This window comes from Chroicocephalus ridibundus, chromosome 7 (assembly GCF_963924245.1).
Source record: "Chroicocephalus ridibundus chromosome 7, bChrRid1.1, whole genome shotgun sequence".
NCBI lineage: Eukaryota > Metazoa > Chordata > Aves > Charadriiformes > Laridae > Chroicocephalus > Chroicocephalus ridibundus.
The window spans coordinates 2,162,669-2,180,481 of record NC_086290.1 but is presented as its reverse complement, the minus strand read 5'-3'; the positions used below and the strand labels follow the sequence as shown (position 1 = coordinate 2,180,481).

Here is a 17,813-nt window from a genome sequence, read left to right as displayed (position 1 = left end):
TCTGTGCACATTAAGGATGTGCACAAGCACAAACAATACTTTATTTAGCCTATGCTGATTTAGCAACTGGCTACTGAAAAATCGTCTATAGTATCATCTGTTACTGAAAGAATAGGTTCAATCTGCAAGAAAGAATTTTGAATCCCATACAAAAAACTGTGCATGGGGTAATAAAGTAATAAATACAGTAAAAACATGGATAGTACTCAAACTCTACTATTTTGTGAGTAACTATTATATTTTAATGGCCCATGCGAACACTTCATAATCTGACTATAAATACTATAGCTTTTTCTTGGCAACTTTTGGCATTGAACTTTGGGGAAGGAACAGGGAAAAGAAAAATTAATAGTGTTTTATGAAATTACTCCAGGTTAGCAAAGTGAGAATTAGGGAGACTTTTGTATGCTGTCATCTCACTTATTTCTAATAAAAAAATAAGAGTTTTAGTCTTACAAACAGTACTCACATCACTTAAATTAAATGCATTAACTTTTGCTAAAGCAATCTGTGGAATATCTGGTGTGATGTGAACTTTCTTTTTGTCTTCTTCCCATGCTTCTTTGTACTTGTGCTGGAAGGATAGAAAAAAAGAGATGTCAACATAAACAAAAAATTAAATAAAACAATTTAAAAGGATATTTCCTATTTGGAATATAAACTTTCTTTACAATGATGCAACTACTAACATGGTAGGAGCATTTGACTTTTTATTTTGGAACTTAAAAGCAGTGTGAAGCAGGAATAGCTCTTATGAAGTTAATTGTGTGAAGCTGAAACAAAAGTGGAAGAAATACCAATCTTGCAAGTGTATTTTATTGCTGTCTCTTGCCCAGCAGTGTGTTCAAGCACATTCAACAGCACAAAATAACAGGTTTCAAAATGTACTGGGTCTGGCTGGGATGGAGTTAAGCCTCTTCATAGCAGCTTGAGTAGAGCTGTGTTTTAGGATTTGTGACTAAAACAATGCTGATAACACACGACTGTTTTAGCTGTTGCTGAACAGAGTTCGCACAGGATCAAGGCCTCCTCTGTTCCTCCCTGTCCCCGCAGTGAATGGACTGCAGGGTGTGCAAGACATTGGGAGGGGACATAACCAGGCGGATGAACTCAAGTAACAAAGACATACTCCATGCCATATACATCACGCTCAGCAAATAAAAAGGAGGAAAAGAGGGTTTAGGGATGTCACATATCTTTTGCTCAGCAAGTGGCTGGGCATCAGTCTACCTGTGAGAAGTGATGCGTGATTGCTTTTGCATCACTTGGGGTTTTTGTTTTCTTTCTCTTTTCTTCCACTTCACTTTTGCTTATTAAACATCTTTTTATCTTGACCCACAACTTCTCTTGTTTTTACTCTACACTTCCTGTTCCCCCATCCCACTGGGGCGGAAGGGAGGAAGCGAGTGAGTGGCTGTGTGGTGCTCAGCCGCCTACCGGAGTTAACCCACAACTAAAAGCCAAGTCAGAAGGTACATACAAAAAAATTGTTACAAGTGGAACATTATTAGTTTGTCTCCTGGAAAATAAGTATCAGTTGAGAGAGGCAATAGAGCTTTTCTTAGGGGAGACAGAGCTAAGGGAAGTGCACGTAAGATTCTGATGGTCCCTGTAACTACAACGCAGATGAAGTCTAGACATTTCTAAAGAACACCAGAAGATCACATCAGTTCAGCAGGAGAATCAGAAAATAAATATCTCATTATAAAAGCACTCATATCATGTAGCATTTTCATATTAATGTAACAGGCATCAGATGAAACAGATGACACATTTAGAAGTTTAAATCCTATTTCTGAAAGAGATCACTCCGGTATTCTTAGCCCCTAGATTTAAACTGTGAGAAGTCTACATTCAGTTATGTTGAATAACCTTTATTAATAAAATGTAACCCCCAGGTCTGTCTTTATGTGTATTTCTTAGAAATACTAGGGTCATGCTTTGCTTTCAGGTATAGCAAAGGCCTATTAAGAAGAAATACAATGACAGTCAAGCATATTCTTAGCTACCAAAATCAACAATTTCCAAAGCTATGCATACAATAGGACTGGCTATTACATCAGGCATAGCCTGTTTCTTACTTCTGCAAACTTGAATGAATTTTGATGCGCACTTTCTTACCTCATCCATAATTTTAGCATTATTTAAAGCTAAAACAATGTTCATGGAATCCATAGGAACAGAATACTTCAACTTGTCTGGATGCTGGCGATATTTCTTTTCACTAATAATTTCCATCGCTTTTTTGTTTTTCTCAGCTTCCAGGGACCCCAGTGGCATCCATCCAACACCCTTCATACTTTCATCATATTCTGCTCTGTATTGATTCTGGAAGCAGAAAGAAAAGAAAATAATCAGATGCATGAAAAAGTCTTTAAATCATGACACTTCTTTCTGTGTTTAATGAATATTAGATTTTGAATGCACTTATTCTAAAAAGAGGCAAACAGTATCAAGACGCATTCAAGGTTTATTTAGAAACTCATTTGCTGCAGTGGTGTCTATTTTATTACTCTGCCTTTTATACAGTGTTCAGATCCTCCTTATGATGTATATCGTTTGCTCGCATGAGATTACATTACTCTTGAACCACTATACTGAGAAAAAAAAGCCCTCTTCTCTAGAGGTTAAATATCCTAGAAAATCTGAGACTATAGCTATTTAGCTGGTTTCCCCTTTTTGTGAAAAGATATCTTTTTGGAAGTATAAGATAAAGCTGTTAATGAAAAGTGAAGCTTCTCCTGTCTTGGCTGCACACAAGCATTACTCTTGAGGAGACTGATGGGATGCGTAAACAGTAAATATCCATTTTATTTTATACATAACATTTCTTATTTCTGAGCCCAAATTCTTTAGTAATAGGTGTAATGTAATATTTCAGAGTCTTAGGAAAAAACAATAGCTATCATTGCTGCAGGTCTCATTTCATTTACTACAATTAAGTACATAACTGAACTAATTTCACTAAGAAAACAGTACTATTTATCTTACAATGTGCTTTCGTAAACTAAACATCATTGTATTCAAAATGCAAAGATGGAAGAATCTCTCACTTACATCACTTTGTATCTGCATCATGTTTTTGGCTAATTCAAGACTCATAGCATCGGGCAAAACATTGTAGGTATGGATCAAGCTTTTGTAGTTTGCATTTGTAGCCACTTCCTGTGCTTTCTTGGCTGCCACAACACTGAACATGTCAACTGGAGTATGGAAATTAGTCTTTGCCTTCTCATAATCTTTTTTGTATTCACGATCAGATTGCATTTTAGCCACCTGCATGAAGTGCACCAGCTTGGGGTCGTCTTCAAGGCTGCGGAACCCAATATGCTTTCCTTTCGCTTTTTCATAGGCTAGTTTGTATTTATACTGACAGCAGGAAAGAGAAAGGACATCAAAAACTTAAATCAAAAAAACGCAGTAGAAGTTCAATCTTACCTCTAAAAACTGAAAATATTTGTTCTTTATAATCACAAGATTTCAGGTTTAGTCATTTAAATGTATTCAGTCTTACAAAATAGCCCATTGAACACAGGCACATGAAGCTCAGCAGCTTGCTGAACAAAGAGCAAAAAAGCACAATTCAGTGTTATTCCACTGGAGAACAAATACTGGAAAGGTTTATCTCATCAAGCACATAGCTGAAACCTAGACAAGTCAAGATACTTGAAAAAGCACATTTGAGCATAACAGAGCACTTTGAAAACGTTCTGCTTGTCTTTATAGCTGCTCTGCATACCATCACGCAATCAAACTCACATCACTTGCAATGTCTCTGGAGGCTTTGGCTGCTTTTATTGGAATTGCATCTGGCTGTAGGTCATAACCTTTCTTCTTGTCTTCCTCCCAGTCAGCTTTGTATAGTTTCTAATTTAAAATGCAAAAGAGAAGAGGTACTCTATTACGAAGGCAGAACTACTGAAGTACCCTACATCTGAATTTAAATATTTTCAAAAAGGACATAAAAATTACACACAGACATTGAATGCCCACTGTGAGCACGGTAACTCACATTACTCATGGTGATCTGGTTCACTCTAGACTGCAGAATTTCTGGAGTATCTGGCATAACATGAATGCTGGTCTTCTCTTTGTTCCATTTATCGGTGTACAGCCTCTGCAATTACAAAGTCATATTTAGCATTGAAAAGGCATTGCACTCATAAAATAAGAGCTTGCTTTCATTTTGCTCATTTGCAAGAAATAATATTTTACAGTACAGTAAAGTTCCATAAGCACGACAAATAATCTTCAGAAACAGAACTGCCGAGTGGCAATATTATATTCCTCCTCTTTCTTTAGTACTTTATTGGGGAAACTTGCAAAGTATGTTTTGATAACTAATAAATACTGAAACTGAAATTTTCAGTCTGCGTTCTTCCCTGCTTTAATGCAAAGCACAAATTTTGGTTTTTTTCACACACCCTCTTTCCATGGAAAACATGGAATACGTATAAGTGGTGTCCCAGATAACTAGGGACACATTTGTAGAACTCCGCTTTTCAAGAAAACTTGCACAAAACAGACAGAATGTCAGGGTTTTTTCATCTCACTGATTATGAATACTCATAGCAGAAAAATAGCAAAGGTTACCAAAGCATTATAGATCTGGAGAAGACCTCTTTAATCACAAACACAAAAGAGAAATCTTTAATCTTTATAAACAGAAAATGAAACTACCTTAATTATGAATACAGTCTGAGGCTTCCATCATCTCTTAGTGTCCAGTCTTAACCAAGCAAACCACAACACCCATTTGAAATTCTAAAGACTTCAGTGAGAATGCAGCTGTCCTACAATTTTGCAAGACAAAGACCCAATCTCTGACTTAGTCATGATCATTTGAAGAAGTTCTCACCTTATTCATGGTCTTGGCATTTTGCTTAGCTAGCACTTGTTCCATTGCATCCATTGTAATAGAATATTTCAGCTTGTCGGGGTGCTGGCGATATTTCTTTTCACTGAGAATCTCTGTAGCTTTTTTGGCCTTTTCTACATCCAGTGACTGAATTGGTATCCAGCCAACTCCTCTCAACCAGTTATTAAAGTCTGCTTTGTACACATTCTTTTAAAAAATAAACAAGGAAAAACACAGTGAGACAAGGAAAATTAGAACGTCCACATACATAAGACCAGGTAAAACTTCTTAAAATATAACCTGGTCATCCATTTTTGAAGGAAAATGTAGACAAGCATGTTATAACGTCTATTGTTTTCCAAATTCTTTGCATAACATTAACAACTATTGATTTGTTAGGGATAAAGAAATTCTTTTCACTAAACCAATGTGTATAACTCACACTACAAACCAAACGCACAGACCTTACAAAAAATTTTGAGTGGTAAATATGAAAATCTGACAAAAACATAATAATTTTTTTAAATTACATTCTTGTTTGTTAGTAGACTCAGTTTGCAAAAGAATTAATTCAGAGAAAACCAACTTCTCCTAATCACCTGGTTCTGCACCATCTTGAATAGACACCGTTCCTATTTAATCATACTTTATGACGGGGCTTTTAGAACAGATAAAGGTACAGGAATGCTGTGGAAATAAACCTGTTCCTGAACTGCAGTGTTAGAAATAACAGGGAGAATATCAGAGTTTGAGAAAAAGACCACATACTTTCATAGCATGTGTATACAGGGCAAAATCTGTCCTCAAGTATCATGTTTCTCTCCTTGCAAACATCCTGAGTTAGACAGCCAAGCAAGCTCAGCCAATTTAGCCAGGCTGGGTAAAAATACAATGGGCAAGCAAAAAACTTGAGAGAAAAAATTCTGTATTTGAAAAGAACAGTGTCTAAAGGTCAGATCCTCTGTCTGTGGACCAACGGGAATATGCACATTACCCTCTCCAAACAATGCTTAGAATCTGAAGAACAATTTCAACCAGATCATTAACATTTTGAAGAATTTCAAATTTGTCAGAGGACTGTTAAAAAAATGCAGATTAAACGAAATACTTCCTGGATAAGCAAGCAGACCCTAGAGTTACAATAGTGAAAAAAATGGAAACGAGTCACAAAACCCAATGGAAACTACAAAGCTTTTGCATGACTCCTTATCATGCATGGCATATGCATCTGTTAGAGGATAAAGGCAGGAAGGAAAAGCGAACAAACTAAATAAGTCTCAAATCCCTAGGTATAATACAAACATGCAAAATGTACATTTTCGGTAAACTTAAATAAAATATAGTCAGAATTTACACTGTACATAACCTACAATCTCTGACAATACAAATAATAATCACAGTAATAACTGGCAGGGGGGTTGGACTAGATGATCTCCAGAGGTCCCGTCCAACCCAATGGTTCTACGATTCTGTCATTCTATGAATAACATGCTGTAATTGCAAATCCAACTACAAAAAATAAATGAATTGGAAAAACATGTTCATTTGCTGAGAATTAGCCAGGTATGTAGAGAAACAAAGAAAGTTGTTATTTGCTAGTTAAGTACCCTAGAACTTATCAACTACACATAATTTTGATAATCTTTGGAAAACACAGGGTTCCAGACCAGGCGTTTACATGTCAATCTACTGTTAATCCAAAATAGTTAATTTTTTAGCCTTAAAAGGTTAATAATGTAACACAGTCACTCTGAGAAGAGAAAAAATGAGCTGATTAATCATTACATACGTCACTCTGAAGCTGCATCACATTTCTTGATAGCTCCAAATTCACAGAATCGGGCAAGAGTGTATAATCGTGAATCAGCTGTTTATAGCCAGTGTTTGTAACTGCTTCCTGGGCTTTCTTGGCAGCCGTCACGCTGAACATATCCAAAGGAGTATGGTATTTGGTCTTGGTGACTTCATAATCCTTCTTGTATTCACGATCCGATTGCAGTTTGGCCACGTTCATGTAATGAACAAGTTTAGGATCATCCTGCAGGCTACGGTATCCAACCTGTTTGCCTTTATCTTTCTCATACGATTCCTTGTACTTGTACTAGAGAAAAAGGAAAAGAAAGCTTTATTGTTTTTCAGACAGCACAGGATTATTTAGGTCAAAAAAATAAGAGGATTGCAGGATTTCTCAGCGTGTCTTGACCCCTGGTATCGATCTAAATCTGGATATGCAGTTACATGCCCTCTCTTGCCATTGCTTCTGCTATATTATACTTTACTGCCATAGACTTCTAACTCCCAGGAACATTCAGCTCTTCATTAAAAGACTAGCATAATAATATATTATTGAAAAGCCCAAGACTACTAAACAACTGGATATCCCAATATTCAGCTACTGGGCGGGGGCATGTTTAAGTAGGGAATGGAAATAATTTGCAAGCTTTTGCTGAAGTTAGTGAATTTATTTGTGTTCCAAATTTCCTTTCAGAGTTTGTGTCAGACAGCACACCAAGCTTTACTATCGCCAATTGGTGTAGCTGCCTGAGAACAGCCACATTTCTGTGCAGCTCGTGAATGCCAGACAAGCAGAAGTACAGGTCTCCAGCAATTAAGAATACAGCATAGATAAATTATAACAACGGAACTTTCAAATAAGCTGATGAATACTTGAAGCATGTATAATAAGCAGCCCCAGCTCACCAGCACTCACACACATTAAAAGGTATTTCCAACTAAACAGGTTTTTTCAGAGGTTCATGTAAAAATCTGAATTAATTTGTTACTTAACAGTATCAGGAGTTTCAGTTCTCAGAGCTAAGTGTGTCTATACCATTATATGTTGACAGCATATGCTCTATAGCATAATATGCTACAGAAAGCTGGAAGGCAGTAGATGTATGTATTCTACTTCATGTAAATTATACTTACATCACTTGCAATATTTCGAGAGGCTTTAGCTGCAATTATAGGAATGGCATCTGGTTTCAGATCATATCCTTTGGCAATGGTTTTCTTCCAGTCTGCTTTGTAGTTAGCCTTATAGGGAAAAAAGGTACCAGTTCACAATGTTACATGTAGCAATTTTAACACAGTTGTTTAAGCCTATATTTTTGTTACAGTTACAGGAATCAAAATATTCAGTTTAGTCTGTGCAATTGCAAAGAAAAACATTAACCTGTACACAAACTACGGTTATAGTATGATAACTAAACCTATTACTAATATAGAAGAGTCCTTCAAGACTACCAGTTTAATGTAGCTAAATCATTAACTCCATAAGCAATTTTTCCAATTTTTACGTGGAACAACTCTATCAGTAGCATTTTTGCCCTTCCTTAAGCAACACCCTTTTTCATTTGACCAAACCTTCAGAAATTTTTTCCTTTTAGCTTCAAAATCAGGCTTGTGGTCCTAAGTGACTGAAGAAAGCAGTCTGGCTGACTTTTTGTCAGCAGTGAGTGTACGGACAGACTAATAGTATTTCTAGGCTTTCTACAGGATAGGATTAAAGGAGATGTCAGCTTTTACCTAGTTCCTGGAGGCCTGATAATGCCACCAAAAATTTTAACATCACTAAGGCAATAAAACTGACACAATCAGTGGAGATCTTTATGGTGTTGGATGGATGCAAGAAGTGATGGAAAGCAGGCAGACTAGTAGCTGAATGGCAGAAAAAGGCATTACTATCTTTCCACTGGATGACTTAATTTCTTTTGAAATATAGGAGCACAAAGCAACATACAGTGAACTTGTCCTGCTTGCCTATGCAATGTATTTTATATAAAAATGACATAAGTCTTCCTACCTATAAGAATTTGAATAGTGAGTCATGCTGGTTTTCTCATTCACGTTATCCAAGTAGTTCGGCAATAAAGCACTGAAATGCGTTTATGTTCATGAGTGCTCAGACAGTTTAAAAATTAGCTTAACAAGCATAAAACTCACTGACTTCTAGAAGTAAAAGTTCAGCTGCATTCAGAGCTTGTACATTTCTACATTCAGTATCATAGCATGAATGAATAAAAGTTGTTTTTTCTATTAGTAAATGACAAATATATTACTGAACAAACTATTGGTCATATGCTCACATCACTCAAATTGAAGGCGTTGACCCTGGCTTGAATAAACTGAGGAACATCAGGATCCAGGGTGTATTTGTGTTTTACTTTTTCACCCTCTTGCTTATATGTTACCTGCAAGGAAAAATAAACAAGTATTGTTGACAAGTACAAGGCAGGTAACGTTAGTGTTAACAAATAGAGACAATGCAACGATGCTTAATTCTTACCAACAAATTGCAATTGTACTATTTTTACAGTTTTAAAAATTTAAAGGGTTTTTTAGATGGAATATCAGACAGTAACATTTAAATCATAAATATGGCAAAAAAAATAAAATCACTATATTGCATTAATAATGAAAAATTTCTTACATCACTCAGTTGTTTGGTGTTGTGCTGAGCCAAAACCATTGGTATTGAATCTGGTATACTTGTAAATTTGATGGTGTCTGGGTGCTGACGGTATTTCTTTTCACTTAATGCATCTCCAGCCTTTTTAGCTTTTTCAACATCCAGAGAACCGAGGGGACTCCATCCAATACCCTTGAACCAGCTGTTATACTCTTGTTTGTACGCATTCTGAGGGAGAGAAAGCCAACATGGACCAAGATTTTCCCACAGAACTGTAATCATTCTGTTTAAAACAATAATCGCATAGTCTAGCTAGTTTGTTCTACATTAGCAGGATATATTTACAAATCCTTGAAGAGAACAACAGCTATTTGTTATGATTCCCTGTGATTTCATAAAGAAGAAAACAAGCTGTTTTTTTCATCATGAGTCATTTCTTATAAACTGTAACATCCCTTCGGTATTTACTGACCTTCCTTTTCTTTACCCACATGAAAAATTTCATGAACCTTCAATTCTTAATAACTTCTAAACTACCAAACGGTGACCATTTAACATGGGTTAATTTGTTCTATGTTTCAGCAGACTCTACGAGACTTGGCCTTATGCAAAGGTCCACAGAGCAGAGGCTCAGTTTTTGGTTTTCTTCCTATAGTTTTTCCTACAATAAAATATGCAGAATTCACAGACTGCAAGTGAAAAATTTATCCTGGCTACAAAATATGCAGAAGGTTATCCCATATAACCATTCAGACAGGGTTAATGCACAGTCTGAACGCAAGATTATTGTGGACACTCTTTTTTAAGACCCTTCTGTGTTCTGAGTGGTTCTCCACAGGGATCCATCCAGAGAAAAACTGCACAGTACACAAAGCGGTGCAAAGTGCAACCATGTATGCCCAAATAACCATTTGAAACTCTGTACCTGCTAGAAGGACCGAGAACATCCTAGGAGAGATCTCCAGAATGTATTTCTAATAATATCAATAGTTATTTTGTCCACTCCTTCATCCTAAATAGTTAATAATAGTCCAACTACACTATCATATCCGTCTCATGTGAAGATAAAGCAAGAAACTTAAAAGAAGTCTTAAAGAATAAAGCAAAATTGTGTTAGTTGCAAAATAAAGTTTTCTGAGGAAATGTGAAAAAAAAAAGTTAATTTGAATTCAATATTCCAGCAGTCTGCTCTCCACTGATATGCCAACATCAAAATCCTGTTGAGTAGAACTCACATGGAATTTGGTATTTCTAAATGCCACCACCAGCTGATAAAACTTTTAACGATCTTCCCCAAGACATAAGAAAACCAGACCATTCCCATATAGTAATGGCAATTTGCATTGAATATAAACTATATATTCTATTTTTCAAAGTGTGCAGGAAACCATCCATCAAATTGCAATCATTGAAATACTTACATCACTCTGAATTTGCATCATGTTCTTTGCAAGCTCAACATCCATGGCATCTGGCAGATAAGTGTAGTGACGGATCAGATTTTTGTAGTGGGCATTGGAAGCTACATCCTGAGACTGTTTAGCAGCCTGGATACTGTACATGTCAGGAGGTGTGTGATAGTTAGTCTTGGTCTTCTCGTAGTCTTTCTTGTACTCACGCTCAGACTGAATCTTTGCTACATTCATGTAGTGGACAAGCTTAGGGTCATCTTGCAGGCTTCTGAAACCAACCTGTTTTCCTTTAGCCTTTTCATATGCTTCTTTATATTTATACTAGAAACAGAGGAAAGAGATCAAATGTACTGTGGCATGGCTCTTGATATCCACGCTAATGCAAAAGAAAAGAAAAGCTCTCATGACTTTCATTGGAAAACGAAGCTGCAAGCAATTCAGGAAGATAAACTCTCCTAAATGACACACTCAGTGACTGTACCTACACTGGCTTTTCTGGCTCCACCATCTAAGCCTGTACATGACAGGTTACACACACCACAGTAAGATTTATCAACAATTAGCTTTTCTTGTAAGGAAGGGAAAATGTTTCCTAAGCATTCCTGTGTGGAAAGGTGTGTATGAAAAATGTCAGAATAATTGAGACAATCCTTCTCAGTCATGTGAAAGCAATATCAAACAAATGCAGTACGACTGGACAGCTTCCTCTAGTTATATGAAACCACTGAAACATATCCCACTTTATATAACTCGCACTATAAGGCCTTCTGATTCATGTATAAGTCATGCTCCGCGGTATAACCAAAAGCACCCTTAGCACCTCTTATCTCATGGTCTGTAAATAGGTGCTAATGTAGCGTATTTTCTGGAAATTTGTCACAAAATGATTGCAAGAACTACTGATTTCATTTCTCCTGTGAAAAGTGAGTAAAGAAACAGTGTAATAGCATTTGCCTATCTAAAGCAAACAAGACAAGCATAAAAAAAGTTCTATACAAACTAAGCCTTTGGGAAAGACTAAGAATCTCTTTCTCATAATACTGACTCTAGTGACACTTGTGCAACATATGAGGTCTACCACATGGCCCAGAACAGACAACTTTTTTATTAAATGCCTAAGAAAAGCGTACCCGCAATAGATACTTACATCACTAGCAATGTTTCTTGAAGCCTTGGCTAGAGTAATGGGAATTGCATCAAGTGACACATTGTTCCCTTTAGCTATTAGATCATGGTAGCCTTGTTTATAATATGCCTAAAAAAGAAAATCCATATTATTCTAGAGAATCAAGTAATCACATTAACTTTATTCAAGCTACTCCTAAGCTACTCCAAGCAATTCTTTAGAAGCAGATGCAGTGGAGATCATATACAACTATCCGTCTTCACTTATGAGAACAGATTTATCTATTGATTAAATTAATTAAATGATTACATTATTAAATGGTATCCAGTTGGAAATTCAAATGATACCAAGAATGAAAAATTACAGTGATACATGTTGATTATATAGAACTGCATATCAGTGAAAGGAATCTGCAATATGAGTGCATCTGTTAACGTATTACTCAAAAATTCAAGAACAATGTGAAAACATGTTGTAAAGAAGTCACTTACATCGCTGATGTTAGCTGCATTGTATCTAGCTTGGATAAACTGTGGAACATCTGGGGTAAGAGTATATTTATGTTTAACTTCCTCTCCAGAAGATCTGTATAGTTTCTGTAAAATATATGATATAGAAATAAATCCTTCTTTCCTTCTATAGCTAGCCCCAGCTCACCGTAAATTAACTGAGGGTTTATGATTGATTTTGCCAATAACTGTACATTTGCACCTATCTCATAAAGATCGAGGCTGCACTTTTCATACAAATTGTTGATCTTATTGATAGAAAGAACACACCCTAAAAGCTCTATGCAGTCTTTACACAGTAAAATTAAGGCCTTTAATGGACATAAAAACCCATTTCTGGAAGAGTGGGATAAAACGGGATGGTAGGAAAGCATAACATAAAACAAAGCTTGCTGATTTATAATAATGGACATATTGTGATTCATCAAACATTCTGTAATTCATTCACTATTGTAGGTGGTAAAATGTCAATAAACAATGTGAAAATTTCACATTTCTTAAATCAAATGCATTTCAAATACACTTAAAATATAAATGTACAGAATCAACTGATTTGAACTGAAAAAGCCACATGATTTCCATAGAGATTTGTAGACTTATACCAGGAAATTCGGGCAAAATCAGAGCACAAAACCATGACGACACAGAGAAACACTTCCAGGCTAATGGTACTTAAAAAAAAAATTAAAGACAATGCTCAGCTCTTCAGTAGATATATCTCTAATTTACTCTAACACCCATTTCTTTCTCTACTTACATCATTGAGTTGAACTGAATTCTGTTTGGCTTGGACCATTACTGGAGAGTCCACCACACTTGTAAATTTAATGGTGTCAGGATGCTGACGATATTTCTTTTCATTCAAGGCATCTCCAGCTTTTTTAGCTTTTTCTACTTCTAGTGAGCCAATGGGGATCCAACCAATGCCCTTCATCCAGTTATTATAATCTGCTTTATATGCATTCTAATAAAGGAGTGAAAACAATGTTTTAGAAGTTAGGAATTAGAAAAAACAATTCAGGGGCCTCTCCTGAGTCTTCACAGCTTTTGCTTAAGGAATCTCAAAAAAATTCTGTTCACATGAGGTTTTACTTACATCACTCTGAATCTCCATCATATTTTTGGTCAGCTCCACATTCATTGCATCTGGTAAATAAGTATAGTGGTGTATGAGGTTCTTGTAATTAGCATTGCTGGCAATCTCTTGAGCCTTCTTGGCACCAACAACATTGACCATATCCATTGGAATGTTGTAATTAGTTTTTGTTTTCTCATAATCTTTCTTGTACTCTCGTTCAGACTGCAGCTTGGCTACCTTCATATAATGAACAAGTTTGGGATCATCTTGGAGGCTCTGGAATCCAACGAGTTTCCCCTTGGAAAGTTCATAGGCTTTTTTATAGTTTACCTGTTAGAATAGAATAGAACACGGAGAATATAATCTTAACTGTAGTAACTTAGCAATAAGTAAACTAAAAGCAAAGGCTACACTTTGTTTTCTACAGAGTATCCCTCACATTTAAGTCAATGACTATACATCTCAATAAAACCAGACACATATCTCTTTACAATCCACTGCTACACAAATCAGTTAATTAGCTTTCAAAGTAGTATTATCTCACTTGTACTGATCACAAGAGGGAGAGGAGTCTTAAAATACTAAGGGACTTCTGCGAGGCCACCCCCAAGAATACCCAAAACCCAGTGAGTCTTTCATCTATGATCAGGCCTATAATTAAGGACAGAGAGAATTCAGGGGTCCATTGCTCATGGAGCTGTCACTACTGACCTGCTCCTCATGATCTTCCTTAACCATACCAGCATGAAAGGGCAGTCTGTTTATTCACAGAGAATTACATAATGAAACAGGCTTTTCTAAATGTAATTATACAAATACATTAGTGAAGCAATGAAATGCCAACAAAAATATAACTGTGTTAAATGCGTCCAATAAAATGCTCAAAAAAAAGGCAATAGAGAACTTATCCTTCAGATATCCTTAATAAATGTAACTGCAAACATTGTTTAAGTAAACTTTTTTGAATTAAACTGTTCCTTTAGGAAGGATGCACTTACATCACTGGCAGCCTGCCTAGCAGCCTTGGCAGCTCGGATAGGAATAGCATCACTTTTTAGATCATATCCCCTTGATTTTAATTCTTCCAATCCCGTTTTGTAATAGTTCTAGAAGAAAAGGTGAATTTTGAATGAACGGTTTCTAGCTAACGGAAACTTCACATTGTTGATTCATTGTTGAATCGAGAGCTGGATTCAAAATCTACTTACATCACTAATATTGTAGGCATTAACTTTAGCCTGTATAAACTGAGGCACATCTGGAGGGAGGTGGTACTTGTGAATAATTTCTTCACCTTTGGATTTATACAGTATCTGCAAAGAAAAATAAAGAAAGAAATTTAGTAGCCCGATGTTTATAGATTGTAAATGCTTAATAACACTGTGACACAACTCAAAGGTCTCGTGTGACCTCCCTCACAAAGAAAGACAGAGACTGAATCCTAGCCCTTACCAACCGAATTGTATGAACTCCATTGCCTTAACTGGTGCAAGGAATACATCAAGAATGATGAACATAACCAAATTACAAACATACACACTAAAAGTTGCCATGAGCAGCCACTTGAAAAACTAAAAAAAGCAAACTGATTTCCAGGTGATCTTCCACTGGAACATAACTGCGACCATGCACAAATGGTTTTGTGCTTGTGTGTGTATATGCACACACACTCACCTACACATTCATTTCAGGAGCTCTCTTAAAACTGGATGATAAAGGGAAGGTGGCCACAGTGCACAAATCGATGATGTCAGAGCGCAGCAACATGTTTTCTAGGTTTACTTACATCACTCAGCTGCTTGCTATTGATCTCTGCTTGCTTCTGTACTGGAGAGTCGGTCACTTGAGTAAATTTGGTTTGATCAGGATGCTTTTTGTAGGTGTGCTGAAGGAAAACAAGGAATATATTTGCAGAAAATGTATAAAAGCAAAACTATTTTAGAAGACATAGCAATGCAGCATTACTTGGGGTAGCCCCCACGTGTGTAGATAAGCACTGTCATGCACAACGGTTCTTGTGTTACTTTTTAACATAATCAGAGAGGAAATAAATTTGTTAAAGTATTTTTAAAGTATTCATGTAAAATATTTTGAATAGGTATGTAAATATAATTTATAGTATATTACACTGTATATTGCATATTATATACAAATACATATTTAAAGTATTTTCCAAGTATTGATAAAGTAAATAAAACTAGTATTAATAAAGTAACTAAAGTACTTTCAAAGTATTCATGTAAAAATATGTTTACTGAAGCAGATAAATGCTTGTTCATTCTTCATTTTGGTACTATTCCTCTAATTTTATGTTTTTACTTGTTAAAGATTGTGCTATATCTGTCTTGATCACTAGATGTCACAAAAGGCTCTAAAATACAGATGAATACGGTTTTTAGGGGTGCATATGGTAACAAGGCCACATTCAAAATCACTGAAGTTAACAGGAATCACTCTGTGAATTTCTATGTGCCTCAGAAGCAGATACTCCGCATGTAGTTGGCTACTTGATAACCACTACTGTCCTCTACTCACATCTTTACACTGCTCCAACTTCTTAATAGCTTCATACTCTTGAGTTATGGTCTGAGGGAAGTAGCATTTTGTCTTTTCCTCCTCATACTCTGCTTTGTAATTTTTCTAGGGATAAAATCAACATTCAGTAAGAGATCATAACTGAGTTTTCTGTGAAATGAAAGTATGACCGTGAAAACAGAATGATTGCCACACTTACATCACTCTTCATAGCTTCAACTTTCATGCAGTGTGTATGATGTGGGTCCTCGAAGCTGCCCAAATAGTGTCCTAAAATATTCTTTTGGTATGCATCTTTATATTTTACCTGGAAAAATAATCACAAGTTGATAAACAGAAGTAATCAAGAGTGTCAGGACGGGACGACATAACACTAATCAAATACATACATCACTAAAATTCTTCAGAACAGCATCAGTTTGGAACTTTGGTGTGTCACAGTAATTCATGCTGTTTCCTCTTGATTGTTCGTAGGCTTCTTTGTATAATTTCTGCAAAAGAAAATAACGTCAGATAATGCAGTACTTTTCACTGCAACTCACTCACAACACACTAAAAATGACAAAACTGTGAAATTATTGCAAAGAAAAGCTTTCCCAGGAGATTGAAAAACAGATGGCACTTTTTTCCCAATCATCTTTTAAAACAAACTTTTCTTAGTAACTATTAGGTTTGTAAGGGAAGATGGAAAGGTATGACTAATGGTTTTTTAACCTCTGACACTTTCCATACAGATGAAAACAGCAAGAGGAAAGAAATAGAGAGCGCCATTACAGTGTGTAACCAGAATATAATATATATGAATTTTCAAAAGTACCACATATTTTATCATTATTGGCACAGGCTGAAGTTCCTTAGAGCCGTAAGGGAAGAACGGTCATCTTGTGATCCATTTTCCACAGAGATCTAAATGAACTATAGAATAATTAGCTATCCCCATAACATGCTACAGCTATTGTTACACTCTGCTGCAGAGAAATGACTCGTTATCTACACCGTTCTGGCTGGTGGTATCTCATGACAAATATTGGTCTATAAAACTAAAAATACTAAGAGATCCAAAGGAGAAACCTTGCGAAGAAATGATGATTTTGATTTATTGTACACGACTGAAAATCATCCAGCTGTACTTTGATAATACTTACATCACTCAGCACATTTCCTGCAGTTTTTAATTGCCTCAGCAATGGGTTCTCTGTAGCAGGAAGCACATTATAATCTGCAATAGCTTTGTTCTTTTCATAGTCTGCTCTGTATTTTGTCTTTAAAAAAATAAAAATAAAAAAGGTGAAGTTCTAAAAATCAGTACTAGCCTCCATCACCTTGAACTTTTCGGGAAAATTTCCCCTGTTTTTTTAACTTATGATTCATGACGGCAAAGAACTATAAAAGGCACTCAGATGACAGGAGTGCATGGATGCCCTGGGAGGCAGGGTGAGAAGATAACTTAGAGCTATTTAGGAGATGTCCCCACCTCTAAGCACCTCTCCAAACATTGTAATTTTTCAAATATCACTTGACATCTCAGAATAATCACATTCTTACAATTACTGACATAAGATTGTCTTTGCTAATGTATATACTGTTACAGAAAATGCAGAAGCCACATAGATTCTGTATTTTGAACAAAAGATGGGCCAGCAAAACATCACTGAGATACACTGAGCAAAGATGAATAAATATGAAAATACTGACCCAAATTCAGCTAGCTTAAGTTGGTCGGGGTTAACAGTATTGATTTGTTCCAACTAAAGATCAGGCACATAACATAATCAAAACAAACAATGAAGCAAATTCTACTTCACTGAAAGAAAATACTACTTCATGGGTACTACTGGTGAAGATCATACGCATGGCTAGGAGTTGTTCCAAGCTTCCTGGTGG

General features: G+C 36.0%; 1 protein-coding gene across 20 annotated transcripts in view; it reads right to left on the bottom strand.

The window, feature by feature from the left end:
* NEB (nebulin) overlaps window positions 1-17,813 on the bottom strand; it is a 125,760-nt gene that overhangs the window by 93,794 nt on the left and 14,153 nt on the right. For all 20 annotated transcript variants that reach the window (XM_063342239.1, XM_063342245.1, XM_063342238.1 and 17 more), the window contains exons 13-34: window positions 17,075-17,191; window positions 16,319-16,420; window positions 16,129-16,236; window positions 15,930-16,034; window positions 15,181-15,279; window positions 14,603-14,707; window positions 14,393-14,500; window positions 13,413-13,724; window positions 13,074-13,280; window positions 12,299-12,403; window positions 11,829-11,936; window positions 10,691-11,002; window positions 9,291-9,497; window positions 8,947-9,051; window positions 7,787-7,894; window positions 6,648-6,959; window positions 4,859-5,065; window positions 4,013-4,117; window positions 3,760-3,867; window positions 3,058-3,369; window positions 2,122-2,328; window positions 470-574 (exon numbers count right to left, since the gene is read on the bottom strand). In XM_063342239.1, the coding sequence (XP_063198309.1) occupies window positions 470-574; window positions 2,122-2,328; window positions 3,058-3,369; window positions 3,760-3,867; window positions 4,013-4,117; window positions 4,859-5,065; window positions 6,648-6,959; window positions 7,787-7,894; window positions 8,947-9,051; window positions 9,291-9,497; window positions 10,691-11,002; window positions 11,829-11,936; window positions 12,299-12,403; window positions 13,074-13,280; window positions 13,413-13,724; window positions 14,393-14,500; window positions 14,603-14,707; window positions 15,181-15,279; window positions 15,930-16,034; window positions 16,129-16,236; window positions 16,319-16,420; window positions 17,075-17,191 (3,564 nt within the window). The remainder of the gene's footprint in view (window positions 1-469; window positions 575-2,121; window positions 2,329-3,057; window positions 3,370-3,759; window positions 3,868-4,012; window positions 4,118-4,858; window positions 5,066-6,647; window positions 6,960-7,786; window positions 7,895-8,946; window positions 9,052-9,290; window positions 9,498-10,690; window positions 11,003-11,828; window positions 11,937-12,298; window positions 12,404-13,073; window positions 13,281-13,412; window positions 13,725-14,392; window positions 14,501-14,602; window positions 14,708-15,180; window positions 15,280-15,929; window positions 16,035-16,128; window positions 16,237-16,318; window positions 16,421-17,074; window positions 17,192-17,813) is intronic.